We start from the raw sequence: 18,437 nt of genomic DNA, 5'->3' as shown, positions 1-18,437 counted from the left end.
TTAAAAAAAGCGTGTACAGGACCGTGACAATGACATTTGTAATGATGAAAAAAAGGAGGGTGCAAAAATTATAGACTTCTGACTTGTCCAGTTATATAATTGCATTTGGATCACCTTGCAGCTATGTGTATTTTTTCCATCTTCTTCCTGTTTAAAATGAGCAAAAGCAACATGTTTACTTCCTACTTCACAATTCTGGAGTGACGCAATACAGAACATACCGACCCGAGCAGAGTGACAATTAATTCTTTATTTCTTTGCGAAATGAGCAGAAAAATTCGTTGTGTATTAGATGAAATTTGGCAACATTTGAAAGTTCATACGACGATATGCCATATCATGGCGGAGTGGTATTTCGATTATATGAGCCTGCGTGAAAAAGGAATCATTGACGTCGGCCCGGTGTAGAAAGCTATCAGTGTGAGGAGGGTTACTTTACGCAATGAGGTTCTATACTTACATTTTCATCTTAGTCGTGACCCGTTCGATATCCAACGATGGTAAGTAAATAATTGTGTTCTAAATGAATTTACGCATTGTTCAAAACTGCAGGAATAAACATTTTCTTTTCTAAATATGTCGATTGTGTCGAGAATCAGCGGTTTAAACGTAGGGAACATCGATTGGAACGTTTTATACATTGGCTCATTTCGTCGTTCCCTTCGGTGAAGAGGCGTGGATGATCAATTATCGATATTTCCTCATTTGAGGCCATGGTAAAGAATCGATTATTATGGTGCTCGTCGCGAACACCCTTTTAATCGATTCTTTTCCATAGATTTAAATGATAGATTAATCGATATATCGCAAAGCACGCCACGCCACTGGCTCCCTTCACGAAAGAATGTAACTAAATTTCAATGTTACCAAAATCCTTCGCAAATTCCATTCCTACCGGGAGAATTTCGGGCATTTGTAACCAAATTTCACTGATTTATCTTCGGATCTCATGCAAAAATCAGGAAAAATTTGGAGAGAAATGCTCGATGTTCTCCTTTCTCGCTCTTCAGCTCTTACTCAACAATAACCTCTCCATGTCATATTACAGCCCGTACGTACGCTACGTTGCTACGTAGACTTTGGCTGTTAACAACAGCCCCTCCTTCATTTACATCCTTATTACTTGGCTTCTCACCCTTACTGCCATCCGAAGTTACCTGTCAACGTTCATTCGCTCTCGTATGTTTCCACACATCGTGTTGTAAAAGTATTCATGTACTGTATTGATATGAAGAGTTCGTGCTGTGTTTTTGATTTGAAAGTTGCCCAGGTTTGTAAATCTTATTTGGACCGCGTTTAGTATAAGGGAACCAAGCCACATCAGTCATTGTCAACTTTAACTGGGCAATTTAATTTTTAACGAAAGAACGTTTGTGCGGATTCCATTGACAATTTTAAGGAATTTGCTCTTACTATGCAGAAATTTCATTGAAATTTGCACACAAATCCGCACAATCGTTTTCAAGTAAAAATTGGTAACGATCAATTTGGTAATAGCTGATGCGGTTCGGCTCTTTTCCGCTTATCGCGATCCATTTCAATGTTTGCAAGTTTCAAAAAATTAATATCGACAATTGTTATTAACAACAATTTATTTATATATAGCGACGGTGTAAATCGGCAATCACAAAACTCGTTTGCGGTGTCTGAAAGTCTCCGCCTCTTTGTTAGTTTTTTTATGGGAGAACAAATTGGCATCATTCCTTGAAATTTTTGCAGAATTTTCTTCGCACGGAGAAGAATAATCATGGCAGTTTTAAAGAATCGTCGTTGAGCAGTTTTCCGTTTAAAAAATAAATTATGACAGGAAGTCTACGACGTCGCAAAAGGAGTTATGTGATTGTCGACTTACACTGTCGATTTCTTGCATCCTTCACTGAAAAACATGGTTACGTGGCGAGAGTCCATACTGGTACTGCTCGGAAAATCTAAGGTATGAAGTGCTCTTACATACGGTCATGGCTTTCACGACTTGAGCAGAGATGTGACGTAAGCATGTCTTGTATGGAAAAGCAGGTGTCTGAACTTACTGTTCATACGTTGTGGACGCTGGGTCCTTATGATACGGAAGCTGGGTCCATACAGTATGGACTCAGATTTCATACTCATCGTATGTACTATTGGTCCATACCAAATCACACAAAATCACACAAATAATATCTCTATTCATAAGTCGGCATCAAATTGTTTACAGTCTGCATGTGGCTCCGACCCATACTTTATGAGGCGTCAGTGCATAAATTGTTTTCAGTGATTGTGCGTGAATGTGAAATAAAAAAGTTAATATCTTCGTTAGGAGTTGGTCTCAGTAATTTTTGTTGCACGAATCGTGCTCTACGTGAAATTCTAGTCAAGAAACATGTATCAGATTGCTTGAATTCGTATTTTGTCTAGTGGTCCATTGGGATTTTTTGTTTCTGGCTGTGGCTCTACTAAATATGATGTTTCTCTCCTAGTTTATTGTGAATTGGGATGTGATAATTCACGGGATCACGTGCAGACCTGTCAAGCTTACTGCAACTCTGTGTGGGGTAGGGCTCCCTTGCTCAACAAGCCGTACAGTCATGGAGCCTGTTTCAACAACGACTGCGTCTGCAAATTCAACACAATCGAGTTGCAACCATACGCAGATCAATGTGCACACAGGTCTGTTTGGGGATCTGTTGGCAGCAATAAAAAGTTTGCCGAACGAGCTATCAAGGTATGAAATGGCGCACAAAATAGTCCCTCAATGCTTGATTCTTGTAGATTAGCTGAAAATAATAAGATCTATCCAAACAGCAACTCTCTACGTTCAATATTAACCCAGATATTGCCCTTTGAAAAGTCTTGTTTTGACGTCATCCCCCGCGGTAGCAACACTCTTGATTTCCTCCACCTTGCTTTCATTCGGGTTTCACGTTGAATAACCAGTGCAAATGTGCGTAATATCGACTGAACTCGAAATCTTGTAGGCGCTAATATGCATCCACGCCAACTGACCGATCGCACTGTTTTTAGCACAATGCGAGAAGTATTCATGCAGTCTTGTAGGCGCTAATATACGGCTGACGCCGACCGCACTGTTTGGCGCAATGCGTGAAGTGTTTTCACAGTCTTACAGGCGCTAATATCTTCATCCAAGTTTTACGTTGAGTAACCAGTTCAAATGTGCGTCACACCGACTTATGAAAGCAAGGTGGGGGAAATCGAGGGTGTCACTACCGCGGTGGATGACGTCAAAAACCCAACTTTTCAAAGGGCGATATCTAGGTTAATATTGAACGTAGAAAGTTGCTGTTTGGACACATCTTATCATTTTTAGCTCATTTAAAAGAATCAAGCATCAAAACAAGATTTTGTGACCAGCGCAACTAACTCATTGACAGCTTCGTAATAAGAAGCTTTTTAGAGCTTTGAAAGTAGATCTGCGGTGTCACAGAAGACCAGTAAGTACAATAATTAAGTCTTGAGAAAATGGACCTTATAGTCTCCAATTGAAAAATTGTATTAAGCAAATCCTCCATTCTTCTTAAAATTGTGTGTAACTGTTTAAAGACTCAAAGAAATTGTTCAGATTACGTATAAAAAATCGACAAATTTTAGCTTCGACTGTCTTGAAAAGACTTTTACATCTCATGTTCAGTGCGACAGCAATAATAGTTGAAAGTAGATCTACGGTGTTACAAAAGATGAGTAAGTGTAAATACTAAGTCTCGAAAAAATGGACCCAACAATCTCTAATTGAAAAATTGTATTGAGTGAACCGTCCATTCTTCTTGGAATTGTCAATAACCGTTTAAAGACTCAAAGAATTTGTTCAGATTATAAGGAATTGACAAATTTTAACTCCCACTGTCTTGAAAAGACTCTTACATATCCTGTTCAGTTAGACAATAATAATAGTTAACTTACGAGAAACTCAAACCTAAAAAAACTCTACACGGAAAAAAATAGGGTAAATTCAATACAATCGACACCATGGATGTTGATGTAGCTACCGGGTTAGTTGTGACCTCCACCGCGGTAGTTATCGTAACTACCGCACGGTAGCTGGCACATTTTTAACCAGCCGCTGGTTTTGTCGAATACCCTATTTTTTTCCGTGTAAAGTTCTCTTTTTTCTTTTTTGTTTGATGTTGACGATTTCATTCCTTTTTCCCCGGATGGCAGGAGAAAACTATTCGCATGGACGTAAGACAACGATTTGATGTATTCAAGAAATCCTACGGAAAAAAATATAGCTCAAAGATAGAAGAGCAGAGGCGTTTTGCGATATTCAATGAGAACTTGATCAAAATCGAAAAACTCATGGCTACAAGGAAAGGGAGTGTCGTCTATGGTGTCGGCCCATACACGGACTGGACCAGTGAGTTGTAATAGTCTATGCACTTTACGAAGGAGGAAATCGCAGAGAGACGATGGTGGATCCAGGCAGTCGGCAAAATTGTTTTCTTTACATTCACTCCTATGGAACAAAGGAAAAAAAAACCCATTGGATCTAGAGTTCAGACTCTTGAAAACATTGACAAGAAAAAATACTCTTGATTCAATCGGATTTTTGCTTGAATCAAAACGTAATCCGCTTAAATTAAGAGGCTTGGTTCTTGATTTAAGTTGGAGTTTGATTGAATCAAGGGTACTTTTTCTTGTCGATGTTTTTAAGAGTCTGGACTCTAGATCCAATGTGTTTTTTTTCCAGTGAAAGGAATCGATTTTCGGAGAGGCAAGGTGCTCCTACCTACAATCGATTATTCTGCTGTGAAGAACGCCGTATGAGCCTTCAGACGCTGCCAAGTTTCCTCCGATAAAACCCGAATTTACTGTGAAAATTGCGGGTGTTATTTCCTAAAATTTTCAGACAATTTTGTGCGCAATTCGATCTAAAATATCTGAAAAGTTCGAAGAAAAATATGCACGCATGTTGTCAAAAATACATGTTTTACCAAGGGCAATTTGGCAAGGCTCAAATAGTCATACGGCGTACTTCCTTAGAGCGGCAGTAATTCCGCACATCCATACTGAAATTGCGAAAATGCGAATATCGGTTTGCAGCGTTGTAGACTTCCTGTCGTACTTCATTCTCCACGTGGAAAATGATTTTTAATTTCTTCTCTCCACGTGATTTTTAATTTCTGTGTGGTGAACATTCCGTGTCAATTTCAATCCATGATCTCCCGAATTCTACGCAATAGCTGACGACGCACGTGAACACTTACTTGTTTCTGGGAACGGGATCTACGTCGGTACTTTTTTCTGGGGGGGGGGGGGGGTAGAGTCATACCCCACGGTCGGTTTCAAAGAGAGCATTCTCGGATTCGCTATTCCTTTCCAGGAAACACTACAGAAAAACACAATCGTGCATCAATATGTGGTACACAGCCCTGCGTTTTTTTGGTCTAGTCGAGTTGCATGACATGTTTTGATCGATTTTCATGTATTTTTTTATCGCTTAATTCGGAAAAAATATTCAAAAAATTTCATCACGTCTGGCTTTTCCGCAAATTCAAAATTTTGGTTTGTTTACGGGAAAAATCTCCGAAAAATTATTTTTTTTTTATAATTTGACCATTGATTTTGGTCTGTAGTATCTCTTCTAAGTATGAAATAACCATTGCACGTCAAAAGGAAGCCTCGAGGAAAGGTTACTGTCCGAATTTCGTCAAAAGTTATGCATTTTAAGGTGATTTTTATCCCCCAAAAATCGTTTTTCGGTCAACGTTTTTAAAAACACAACTCGAAAAAAAATGAATTCCCCCATAATTTACTTCCGTTAGTACCCTCTAATCACCAGAAAAAGTAACCACGCGTGTTTAAAATATTGGGAAGAGGAGGACGGTGCCGAAATGTCATGAGAGCTCATGAGTGATAATTGGACGTATTTCTATCAAACGGAACTATGTGCATTAAGACATGAGCCTTGAGACCCATAAGAATACACGCATAACAGGGCTCACGTCATAATGCACATAGTTCCGTTTGATAGAAATACGTCCAATTGGACTGCATTTTGCAATTTGGAACTATAAATTCTGGTTCTTCTGAAAAAACACTTATGTGCATAGGGAAACTAAGGGCACATACGTCGTTTTTAAATCGGGTTAGAATTTATAGTTCCAAATTGAAAAATGAAGTCCAATTATCACTCTCAGCGGCTTCCTTTTGGCGTGCAATGGTTATTTCATACTCAGTAGAGGTACTCCAGGCCAAAATCAATGGTCAAATTGAAGAAATACAAATTCATGTTTCGGAAATTTTTCCCCCAAAGAAACCAAAATTTTGAATTTGCAGAAAATCCTGACGTGACGGATTTTTTTGGATATTTTTCCCGAATTTTCGCTAAAAATTATATAAGAATCAATCCAGAAATGCCATGCAACTTAACATGACCAAAAAAATGCGGAGCTGTCATAATCAGTCGCACACTGAAAAGCCATTAAGTACGCTCTGGGAATTTTTTTGCTTTTCGAGCTCGTACTTGCCACGTGAATTTGGGATTTACGCATAATTTTCAAAGTGCAAAATCAGGAAAAACACAATATTACGCCACTTGGTCTCCTCCAAAACGAACCTCTGAGTTCAAAAAAAGCTCTTAAAACCTAGACTGTGGGAGTAAAGTGCGCACATACGGAACGAATGTACATAGTGGCTTTTGGCAAAAAAATTATAATGAGCTCGTTTAGTAAAATGTAATGCCTGCATTTCTGAAAATTAGAGAGTGCGGAGAGTTCACAGCAATTTTCCCGATTTTTTTTGAACAATATCAACCCACGAAAATCGAGCGCAAAATCCGCAACTTTAAGCTCGTTTTTCGTACGTAAATATTCTTAAAAAAATGTTGGAAAAATTCTTGTGCACTCTATAGTTTTTAGAAATTCAGGCATTAAGGCGATTCGATGGACGCCATATTTTGTGTCAGAACGGCATGCAATATATAGCATCCATTGGTTCCATTTTTTCAGCTACTCGTCATTTTTCTCCAATTTTGAGATCGCAATTCTGTTGTCAGGAGACTAAAGCACTCACTTACCAATTTCAACAAAGAAATCCAACGTAATAAAGGCGAGGTTTTTTCAGAGAGAAAACATCGCCATTGATACTGATGTATCGAAACTGCACACAATTGCGATATTTTCTCTCTGAAAAAACCTCGCCTTTATTACGTCGAATGACTTTGTTAAAATTGGCAAGTGAGTGCTTTAGTCTCCTGACAACAGAACTACGATCTCAAAATTGGAGAAAAATAACGAGTAACTGAAAAAATGGAACCAATGGATGCGATATATTGCATACCGTTCTGACACAAAATATGGCGTCCATCGAATCACCTTGAACATTACTAAACAAGCTCACTGTATCCCTGAAAGTCCCACAACATAACGGTGACCCTAATAATATATTCGCTCCCAAATGGCACATAAAGAGTTTGACTAGGGATAGAGGGTGAACTCTTGTCATAATACCGGGGACCTCTTACAGACCTCTTACCTTCAATTCACAGAGCTTTTTCAGGGTCTGGGAATTCATTTGAGTGAAAATCAGTGGCACCATCTTATTCCTCGCAATATTGGATTAGAAAAACATTGAAGAAGCTTTTTTAGTAAAGTTTCCACCTGTCAACTAAAGACTAGTGGAGTGAATCTCTTTGTCTCTAGGCCTTCACTTAAAGTACCTAAGGAGAGTACAGACATGTCGAACAGATGGAGCTCAGTGGCGTGGCGTGCTTCGATATGTATCGATATTTCCTCATTTGAAGCTATGATAAAGAATCGATTATTCAGTTGTTCGTTGCGAACATCCTGATAATCGATCCTTTTTCCACAGGTTTAAATGGCAGATCAATAGATATATCGCAAAGCACGCCACGCCATTGATGGAGCTGTTAGGGCACAAAGGAGCAGCCCAGCCAACCTCCTAACACAAAAAAATGTCATTGGCAATCTTCAGATTCCAATACCAAACCAAGATGGCGAAGAATGTTCAAAAATGAGCGTTCTTCCGCAAAAATAAGTAAATTTATGCAAATAATAGGTTAACTACGTGATTTACGAACCACAGATCGTAATAACTATTGTAATAATAAATCACTATGTATGATTCGAATTCGCATACGTCCCTCTCGGACCCTAAAAGCTCCATAACCTAACCTCAAAATTTCTGACGTGCTCGTACTATCCCTATTTAAGTAGATTCAAAATTTTTCAGAGTAGTCTGTGACAATGGTTACATTAAAAAAACTAGGGGGAACGGGAAACAAGGCTAAAAATACACAATAAAACCGGGATTTTTCGGCTCAGAATATTGAGCATTATCAGCCGGAGAAAAACACTACAAAATATAGACACAATTTTAGAAAAACCTGAGATTCATATGATGGTGGTCGAAAATAATAAACGTAAGCCGAAATTTCATCGGTTTTTTATTACGTATTTTCAGCCTTGTTTCTCGTTTTTCCCCTTTTATTTTTTCATGCCTCACTGGAAAAAAAAACACATTTGATTTAGAGTCCAAACTCTTGAAAACATTGACAAGAAAAAGGACTCTTGATTCGATCAGATTTAAGCTTAAATCGAAAGGAAATCCGCTCAAATTAAGAGGCTTGGCTCTTGATTTAAGCTTAATCTGATTGAATCAAGAGTGTTTTTCTTGTCGATGTTTATAAAAGTCTGGACTGTAGATCCAATGTGGTTTTTTTCCAGTGCTTTATAGGCACTCCATGCTCTCCACAGGGGAATCCTCTCTAACCCAACTTCTATTGGAAACTTTGATCCCCAGGCGAAGAGTACATGAAATCGATTGGTGTCCATTACCCGATGAGCAAAACTGATTCTTCCGCAAGACTGCAACCGCGAATGTTGAGCTCTGGCCGATACAAAAGGAATCGATCGATGTCATCTGAACCACCCTTTCGGACACCTAAGCGCGAGGGCTCGGAACCCCCTTACCAAAGCAATTACTACTTTGGGAGAGATCCGCAAGGACCAGTCATCAAGGATTGGCGCGTTCCTGCCCATCTGTATCCACCATATCAGTCTCAAGTGCGTTTAGATTTAGTTTTAAACATGTTTATGAAGGCTGACCACAATAAAACAGGGCCGGATTGAGGGGGTGGCCACATGGGCCGCGGTCCATGGCAGCAAATCTATAGGGGGCGGCAAATTTTGCAATTTTTTTTTAAATGTAGGTATGAAAAAAAATTCGGATTTAGAAAAAAAAAATTACTAACGAAAAAATGCGAAAAAATCTCTAATTTTCTGAGAGTATAGTAATTTCTACTTTTGTCGTCTTTCAGTGATACAAGAGGCAGCCGCAGCACCTTTAATTAGTCGAGTTAAGAGAGAAACCAAACACGCAATTTGGCGTGGAGCGGCGCTGCTTACCTAGAGAGAAATGATGACGAGGACTTGAGATGAAAAAGAGAAGCCCCCGGCGCGGCGATCGGCATGTAACACATATTAGCGCCTACAAGACTGCACGAATACTTCACGCATTGCATCAAACACGGTGCGGTCATTGCGGACGGCGTGAAACGGATAGCGCCTACAAGAATGCATGAATACCTCACGCATTGCTGCAAACACAGTGCGATCAGCGGGAGACGCATAGCGCCTACAAGACTGCGTGAATACATCACGCATTGCGTCAAACACAGTGCGGTCTGCGAGGCGCGGCGGCGGAAGTTAAAATCATTAATCCACATTTATGTTTGTTCTTTCATAATTTTTTTGTTCATTTCTTATGAGTGGACGGCCTTGTCCACACAGAGATAGGTTTACGAAACTTGACGTTCGCGCAAAGGTCCGTGAACTTTTGCTAGTAGTGTTGATAGGGCTTTCTCAAAAAATGTGTTCAACACCAGTAAACGCGTCTTATGCACCCCTCCCCCGCTGGCACGTTCATTTGTTGGTTTTCATTGATGTTTCAAAACGAATGAGAAGGGGGCGGCGAAATACTAGCGGCCCATGGGCGGCAAGTAGGTAAATCCGGCCCTGCAATAGGATCAACTGGTCCTATCTTCCTTGTGGCCAGCATAACACATTCAATACATACAATACAAAGAAAAACTACATCTGACAGTAATTAATAATAAATTCAAATGAAAGTAGGTAAGATAGTAAATAAATAAATAAGCAGAGTCAAATTACGTTGTGTGACGGAAATTTACTTTCAGCGCTAAAAATTTGGCAAAATTGAACATTTTTAGAGCAAACTTATTTTCTTAAAACTGTTAATATATTTATCGCAATGTTTGCCGCTACACAGTGAAACAAGCTAATAAAAGAAGTCGGACATAAAATTTTTCGCTAAAATTTTAAAGGTTTATGTTCATTACGTCACAAATTCAATTTCAAGGGGTGCTTTTGAAAGGAAATTTCACGGAAAACCCCATACAATCACTCATCTGCCGCGAGGGTGTATATTTATTTTTGGATGAGCCCTATTATCCATATTAGTCCATACTTTCAAGGGCTCGTCCGAAGATTGAATTACGCCCCTCACGTCAGAGGAGCGACAACTTATGAGAAATTAAAAACCAGCTAAAACAGGATATTTCTGATAAACATAGAACTTTTTTTATCAAAAAAAGATTCAAATACAGAAAGCCTTGTTTAATCAGACAAAAGAATTCAACTACGTGTCAACGTTGCAAAAATGCCACTCGGAAATGTTTTGCTTTTACAAGGGAACCGAATACGTGCTCCTAATTAGGAAATTCATGCAGTAAGAAATTGTACGCAAAAATGAGCATTTTTTCTTCTTTTCTCTGCTGTAGCTCTGTCATTATTTGGCTTTGATTCTGTCAGGATCCCTACAGTCACCTTTATATGCTATATTGCTTTAGATGACAAGGAATACGCACTTACGAGCTCTATAGGCTTTTCAACTTGTCCCCCCTTTTTTTGCGAGTAAATCTATTTCCGCATATCCACCTGTCACTTCCGCAAAAATGTTCCGCAAAGTTGATGGATCAGCTGAAACACGCGTGCACACTCACACTGAGAGAAAAATGACACGTAAGTTCGGTTGAAATGGGAAAAAAATGGAGCTTGTACCCCAAAAAGCCTCCGGTTTATTCTGGGATCTCTCGATGTTTCCAACGTTGTATGTGCTACTAAATTCAATGCAAACTTGATCAAAATCGAATGAAATAATTTGATGGCTCGTGTTCTACTTCCTACAGTACCTAACAGAGAGGAATATAGGAGTGCAAATAATTTTCTCAGTATATACATGTTTAATCTTCGGTAAAAATTGATTAGCTTCGAGAGATCCTTTCGTTCTCAAAACGGAGCTCCGTTCTTTCTTAGAAACGACAAATTGGACTGCATTTAGCAATTAGAAACTAAAATTTCTAGCTTAGTATAGAAACATCGTATGTATCATTAGTTTCCCTATGCACGTGAGTATTTTTAAGAATGAGCCAGAAATTGTATTTTCTAATTGCAAAATGTAGTCCAATTGAACCGATTATTTTCCAAATCACGTAAGCGCCAATCTCTATTTCGGTGGTAGAGGGGTTGTTTTTTCTTCTTTTTCTCTGGTATAATCAAGTCTGATTTCAAAATATCTAAAAGATATAATCTAAAAGATCATACATTTTTTTGAATTCGAACATGTGGTCAGCAAAGCGTAAACCACGGTTTTTCTTGTTTTTCTCGCATTCGCAATTTTGGCAATTACGTGACTTGGAGACTGATCGGTTCAATTTATGTTGAGACTTATTTTTTCACATGATATAACATCCTTTTTTTTACGCCTGCTTTATTTTATGATAATGAGGTTCCTCTGCTAAATTATGTTCCTTGTTTTTGGAAAATCCTGCATGCAGTTCAAGTACGTGAACGGTTCGTACAGAAAATGCGGAGCATGTATGGTTTTTGCAGCGGTCGGTGCTCTTGAGATCCTTCTGGCTCACACAGAAAATAAACTCACCTTGCTCTCCAGACAAAGTGAGTCTATGTTTAACCCAAATAAACACCTTTCAACGTTCTCTGGATTAATATGACCGTCTACCAGTATTACTAGTTTTCCCTATCACGGAATCGGTAGCGTCTTGCTTTGCGACAAATCATGATTGATCAGCTTTTTAAATAATCTTTGGAAAAACATCGATTATCGGGATGTTCACGACGGATGTGCTAATGATCGATTCTTCTTCGTAGCCTCAAATGAGAAAGCATCGATGGCTGATGATTCAAGCTGCACCAGCGGGCCGATTATTGAAACTGATGGACAAAGCGATAGACAAAGAAGACATAGGGATTATGGAGCGATCCTATTGGTTGACATGGTTGGTTTTCATAGACTAAGAAAGAAAATGATCGACTAACTGTCGGGTCTTTAGTAGGTTGCCGTTAGTTAGTCCATTACCTACCTCCTATGTCCATTGCCACCACCTGCTTCCACCAATAGGATCCCTCCAAATCCCTTTTGTCGTCTTTGTCTATAGCTTTAACTATAAGTTTCAATAATCGGCCCGCTGTGAAGTGGCATGCTTTGTGATGTATCGATTGATCTGTCATGTAAACCTATAAAAAAGGATCGATCAACTCACTGTACAAAGGAAGTTAGAGATGAGCCCCGATAAATTTATAGAGGAAAAACAAGGGGAAAAAAACGGGAAACGAGGCTATAAAACAACAATAAAAAACTCGAGGTGTTCCGACTTAAAAATGAGTTAACTTCAGTCGGAAAATAAATTAAAATTAAAAATTATCTATAGAAATACCCGAGACCTACTTGTCGGTGGCCGAGAGCCAAGATAAAACCGGTTTTCTTCATCGAAATTTTTTAATTTTCAATTTATTTTTCAATTGAAAATGACTCAGTTTTGAGTTGATACGTCTTGGGTTTTTTATTGTTGCATTTTAGCCTTGTTTCTCGCTCCCCCCCCCCCCCCCCTTGTTTTTTCAGGTTAAGGAAAACTTCAATTGAATCAAAAGTATATTTTTTTTTTTTTTTTTTTTTTTTTTTTTTTTTTTTTTTTTTTTTTTTTTTTTTTTTTTTTTTTGCGAAATTATTTAAGAGTCTGGACCCTAAATCAAAATAAGAAGACTTTTTTTCTAGTGGTCTGCTTCGTAAAATTTTTATGTATAAATTTATAAAAGCCTGAAAACGTTTTTAGGCTTGATTGACTGCGATAGAAATAATGATGGCTGCGACGGTGGGTACATTCATAACGCCTTGGCTTACATACAGCAATATGGAACTCCAACCTCCAGTGATTACCCATACGTGGCAGCTAAAGGTGCATGCAAGGGCAACATAAGATCACATGCCTCGATTACCGACTTCATTCTCGCAGATAAAAGAAGACTCGAGGAGCATTTATTGGTCAGTCCAATCCCAACTGTCATGCACGCGCGACCGGAGCTCCAAGTAAGGAGCGCCTTCAATTTTACATGATACATCTGAAAATACATTTAGGCACGTATGTTTGCATTTGTGTGGCTTTAGGGATTTCTTACTTGCCGTCAAGCGCGTTTATCGTACATGTATGCACCAGAGCTCCAAGTAAGGAACGCCTTCAATTTTACATGATACATCTAAATGTGGATTTAGGCACGAATGTTTGCTCATGTATGCTCGCCGGAGGTCCAAGTAATAAGGAACGCCTTCAATTTTACATGATAAATCTGAAAATGTATTTAGGTACGTATGGTTGCCTTTATGTTAGGGATTTCTTTCTTGCCGTTGAGCTCATTTATCGAGAGCTACGGTCCTAATTATGATATACAAAATTGACCACCCAATTAGCTGTGCTAGGGGAAATTAGGGCGTTGCTGAATTTTTCTTGATAAAATTCAAATATTTTGAGAAGATTTGAAGCTTCCTGCAATCATTCAGATAATTTTGTGTTTCAGATAATTTTGGTTTGGTAATTCAGGTAATTAAGGTTTGGTTAAAGTACCGAAAACATGTATGGAACAACATTCTCATTGCTCTGCAAATATTTATTGGGGTAGGTTCGTGCGGATTTTTTTATCAATTTTGTCACCAAGTACTCAAATCAACCCGCCTTTATTTTTGGCTGCCGTGAAACAGTCCTTTTTTCTTTTGCAGTACTATGTTTCAGGAGTATACGATTCAGATGACTGTCCCAACGATTTGAATAAAGTTAATCACGGCGTTGTTATTGTTGGCCACTACGCAGGTATTTCCATCCTCATTTCTATCTCCTCTAAATTTTATCAGAAATTCTAGGGCAAGGTTGTAAGGGGTCAGAGGATTGATTTACTTTATCGTTGAAAGAAAAAAAGTCCTCGTAATTTGCATTTTCCAATCTTTTTATTGGCTGTATCATACCTCCAAACACCGCATCTAAGCAGCAAAGATTGCAATTACACGGTAAAGGAGGGGTATCAGTAAGGGCCATTTTTAAGCCCAGCTTGAATTTTCTCAACTTTACGATGTTTTTCTCTTTAAAGACCTATATTTTTTAACATAGGCATCAGGATTTGGTCACTTTTGGTCTGTTTCCGGGTTTTATACTGGCCTACACGTAGGTCTGAGGACAGATTTTGGTGGAAAAATGTAAATTTAGTAAGTTTGCGGTCACATAACAAAAAATCCTCATTTTTTTACGCACCCTACCTTCACAACTATGTCTAGGCCAATATTACATCCGAAAAGAGACCGAGAATGACCAAATTATGATGCATTTCGTAAAATATACTCCAATGAGCAGAATTGGTAGAGATGAGAAAATACAGCGAAGGTGGGCTCAAAAATGCTCCTAATCGATACCCCTCCATGTTGCCACTGCATCAGAGTATTGTGCGTGTTGCATTTCTATAGATTGAAGGAACATCTCTTATCGAAATTTATTGCAATGGACCACTAGACAAAGTACGAATTTAAGCAATCTGATACATGTTTCTTAACCAGAATTTCACGTAAAACACGATTAGCGCAACGAACATTACTGAAACTAACTCCTCACGAAGATATCAACGTTTTTTATTTACATTGGTTACGAGGAATTTCAACTGCCCGCTCGCAAGAAACCCAAAGCTCCACGTGAATCAAATCGCGCACTACAGCGGTTTCAGCAAGCTTCTCAATCAAGCAATGTTCATTTCCCACCATATGTTGTTCAAAGCGTCAAGATTGAGGTTGCCAGATTTTTAAATCGCAGATACTGTCATGATAACGTTCAGCGCGGGATGTGAATCACGTAGAGCATCGAGTTTTCATAAGCGGGTGGTTTGAATTTACGCATCAAGAATCATTAAAAATATCTTCGTTAAGAGTTGATTTCGGTAATTTTTGTTATGCGCATCGTGTTTTACTTGAAATTTTGGTCAGGAAACATCAGAATGCTGAAATTCGTACCTTGTCTAGTGGTCCATTCAATTGAAATTAGTTGCAACTGTTAATTGCATTGCAAATGGACCATTAGACAAGGTACGATTTTAAGCCAAATCGCGCACTACAACGGTTTCAGCAAGCTCCTCGATCGAGCAATGTTCATTTCCCATCGTGTCGTTCAAACTAAAAGCAATTTGCTATAGCTGAGCCAAAGCGTCAAGACTGAGGGTACTAGATTTTTACATCGCAGAGGCTATCATAATAATGTTTAGCGCGCCATGTGAATCACGTAGAGCATTGAGTTTTCATGAGCGGGTTGTTTAAATTCACGCATCAAGAATCATTAAATATCTTCGTAAGGAGTTGATTTCGGTAATTTTCGTTGCACGCATCGGGTTTTACGTGAAATTTTGGATTAGAAACATGTATCAAAATGCTGAAATTCGTACCTTGTTTCGTGGTTCATTGTGATTAAGTGATACTCACTTCGTAGTCCAACTTAAAAGAAGCAGTTCAGATGTTAATCCGTCTCATGTCAGTTCAACCCATGTGTAGCGAGCATTAGTGGCTGTATGCACGAATGTTTCGCCTTCAGTTGACGAGGTATACCACAGGCGCTCCTACGAGTTCGAATAGTGGTATCACTCCACTTTTGATGCATTTGGCGCAATGCGAGAAGTATTCATGCAGTCTTGTAGGCGCTTATATGGACTTTACGCCGACTATACTATTTGGCGCAATGCGTGAAGTATTCCTAGAGTCTTACAGGCGCTAACATACGTTTAACGCCGGTCGCAGAAGGCGCGATTTTTCGAAGAATCACCGTTTCAAGGAGCCAATTGGTCTATTGCCAATCTCCATGGCGACTCATTTTTGTAATCGTTCAAAATTGGCATAAATTGACCAAATAATGTATCTTCTGGTTTTAGACGCTTGGATTCTCCGAGATAGTCAACCTGGCGCTTGGGGTCAACAGGTATACAACATTCCAATCCTTGAAATAGAATTGTACAGCTTTTCTCACATTTTTCGGCCCCGGTGCACAGTGGATCGAGTCAATTAAAGAGGTCGGACATAGAATTTTTCACTAAGGCTGCGAATTTTGATACTTATACTCCGTAACTATTTAAATTTTAAGGGGTATTTTAAGAAGAAAATTCCACGAGGAAACCAATTAAGACACTTTTAGAACCTCAATGTTTTATGTACGCAGAGTTATACACTGGAAAAAAAAACACATTGGATCGGGAGTCCAGACTCTTAAAAACATCGACGAGAAAAAATACTTTTGATTCAATCGGATTTTTGCTTAAATCAAGAACCAAGTCTCTTAGTTTGAGCGGATTCTTTTGATGTAAGCAAAACTCTGATTGAATCAAGAGCATTTTTTCTTGTCAATGTTTTCAATCGTCCGGACTCTAGATCCAATGTGTTTTTTTTCCAGTGTAAGCGTTTAAAGTTTCCATATTTTTTCCGACTTCTCTTATTGACTTGGTCCAATGTGCGACGCAAGGGCGTATCCCTCTATTCCACATGAGCCCCAGAAAGTTTAGAATTTCACGGAGCCCAGGGACCACGCAGAAATTGGACGTACTTATGCTAAAAGGAACTATGTGCATAGGGATTGCGTGTGGCATAGTTCCTTTTAGCATAAATATATCCAGTTAAGATACGCCCGAGGGGCGATGAAATACGGTGTGAACATGACACCAGGCTTCAAGGAGTAAAAATTAGCAAATGTTGATCGACCAAAGCAAGCTCACCTCATGCCTGGTGAGAAAGGAGGTTGACCAGCGAAGAAAGGTCTATTCATCCTCTGAAATTCGTCATTGAGAAGATATTTAAGAGTTCAAAAGAAGTATTGAGTCTGACGATTCCATTTCTCCGATTGTAAAATTTGTAGACACAGTGAAAAAGGTAGAGATGAACCCCACACTCGGACATTTCAAATTAATTGCGGCAATATCCCAATTAATTTTTGCAGTGCCCCAAAAAGTCAGGTTACTAGTCCAAATGTTGCGGTGCTTGATTGGAAATATCCGTATCATCCAACATTAGCGTAACATCACAATTTTAGGGGATACCTCCTAACAATTTTTTCCATGGATGCTATGAATCGGAGAGCATGGGAACCTGTTGAATGATACTCTCAAATTGTACTGGGCCTACCTTAACATGTCTCTCAAAATGGCGCGAACGATTATGCACCTCCTCCAACAAATCGAACATTACTTTTTACATGTATTGTCTCGTGTTGCGGTCATGCATTTCCACTCTCTAATTTTTTTCTTCAGTTTTTTTAATAATTTCTTCTGTTTTTGCAGGGTCACTTACTGATGAAAAAAGGGATATGCGCCATAGGAGAGGCGAGCTATGAATTAAGAGGTCCGTATGTGGTACCCCCTCCAAGAAAGAAATTCAGACTTCTTTCGCGCGAGAAGAGCCAGGGATCCTGATAATGACCCAATTTGGCAAAACAAAAGACCCTTCCCACACTTCCACACTTTTCCTTTCATAAGGTATGTAAAATAATCGATATCAATCGATTCTTAGAATCGATAATTCATGATGGAGTTACATAGAAAAATAACAATGTTGCCAAGTCCCGAAAACCGCCACTTTGTTCAAAAATTGGTGACGAAGTGGAATGCTTATTTCATGCATCATCGCAATGCTCTATAAATGGACGCATTCCTGCCAAACGGAACTATGTGCATTAAGGCATGAGCCCTAAGACCCATAGTGCGTAACAGGGCTCACGTCATAATGCACATAGTTTGGTTTGGCAAAAATACGTCCAAATGATATTCATCGCAGAGAAATGCTCGGTAAACATGCGGAATTGTTTGCACGTATCAACGAGGAAACTAAGAAAATACATACTTTTCCCCGTTAGTGACGCTACAGACTTCCTGTAATCCTGTCCTAATTTAATTTTAAATAGAAAAATACTTAACGCAATGTTTTTAAAAGCCTCCCTAATGGGCTTGTGGCAGGCAAGCAGAGACACAGCTAGGTGAATAAACTTTTTCTTGGTAAAATTGCACGAAAATTACGATTTGCAAATCCAAAAAGTACAAAATTCACTCCTCAGCGTGTGAGCTGTGTGATTCGTAACAAGCTTTTTCTCAAAATTTTTCAGGTAG

At 38.9% G+C, this 18,437-nt stretch overlaps 2 protein-coding genes across 3 annotated transcripts; both read left to right on the top strand.

The window, feature by feature from the left end:
- Positions 1–332: 332 nt before the first annotated feature.
- LOC140225539 (uncharacterized) lies at positions 333–9,083 on the top strand. Its single transcript, XM_072304749.1, has 4 exons — positions 333–500; positions 2,457–2,701; positions 4,153–4,348; positions 8,755–9,083. The coding sequence occupies exons 1-4, from the start codon at positions 443–445 to the stop codon at positions 9,081–9,083; spliced, it is 828 nt and encodes a 275-aa protein (XP_072160850.1). The 5' UTR covers positions 333–442.
- Positions 9,084–10,746: 1,663 nt separating this feature from the next.
- Positions 10,747–18,166, top strand: LOC109034192 (cathepsin L 2-like). Of its 2 annotated transcripts, XM_072304074.1 has the most exons (6): positions 10,753–10,994; positions 11,810–11,930; positions 13,106–13,359; positions 14,044–14,134; positions 16,221–16,267; positions 17,616–18,166. In XM_072304074.1, exons 2-6 carry the CDS (start codon positions 11,852–11,854, stop codon positions 17,745–17,747), a joined length of 603 nt encoding a protein of 200 aa, XP_072160175.1. In that variant the 5' UTR covers positions 10,753–10,994; positions 11,810–11,851; the 3' UTR covers positions 17,748–18,166. The 2 variants fall into 2 exon arrangements, with proteins under 2 accessions (XP_018902743.2, XP_072160175.1); XM_019047198.2 differs by lacking the exon at positions 11,810–11,930 and having other exon boundaries at positions 10,747–10,994.
- Positions 18,167–18,437: the final 271 nt, after the last annotated feature.

The sequence above is a fragment of the Bemisia tabaci genome, chromosome 9 (genome assembly GCF_918797505.1).
Source record: "Bemisia tabaci chromosome 9, PGI_BMITA_v3".
Classification (NCBI taxonomy): Eukaryota; Metazoa; Arthropoda; class Insecta; order Hemiptera; family Aleyrodidae; genus Bemisia; species Bemisia tabaci.
This window is presented reverse-complemented; position numbering and strand designations above follow the sequence as displayed.

Excerpts from the sequence above, each read along its gene's own strand:
- LOC140225539 (XM_072304749.1), top strand. The coding sequence starts at position 443 with ATGAGGTTCTATACTTACATTTTCATCTTAGTCGTGACCCGTTCGATA. Across the intron at positions 501-2,456 it reads CCGTTCGATATCCAACGATG|TTTATTGTGAATTGGGATGT; the intron begins GTAAGTAAATAA and ends TTTCTCTCCTAG. Across the intron at positions 4,349-8,754 it reads CCCATACACGGACTGGACCA|GCGAAGAGTACATGAAATCG; the intron begins GTGAGTTGTAAT and ends TTTGATCCCCAG.
- LOC109034192 (XM_072304074.1), top strand. The coding sequence starts at position 11,852 with ATGGTTTTTGCAGCGGTCGGTGCTCTTGAGATCCTTCTGGCTCACACA. Across the intron at positions 13,360-14,043 it reads ACGCGCGACCGGAGCTCCAA|TACTATGTTTCAGGAGTATA; the intron begins GTAAGGAGCGCC and ends TTTCTTTTGCAG. Across the intron at positions 14,135-16,220 it reads TATTGTTGGCCACTACGCAG|ACGCTTGGATTCTCCGAGAT; the intron begins GTATTTCCATCC and ends TTCTGGTTTTAG.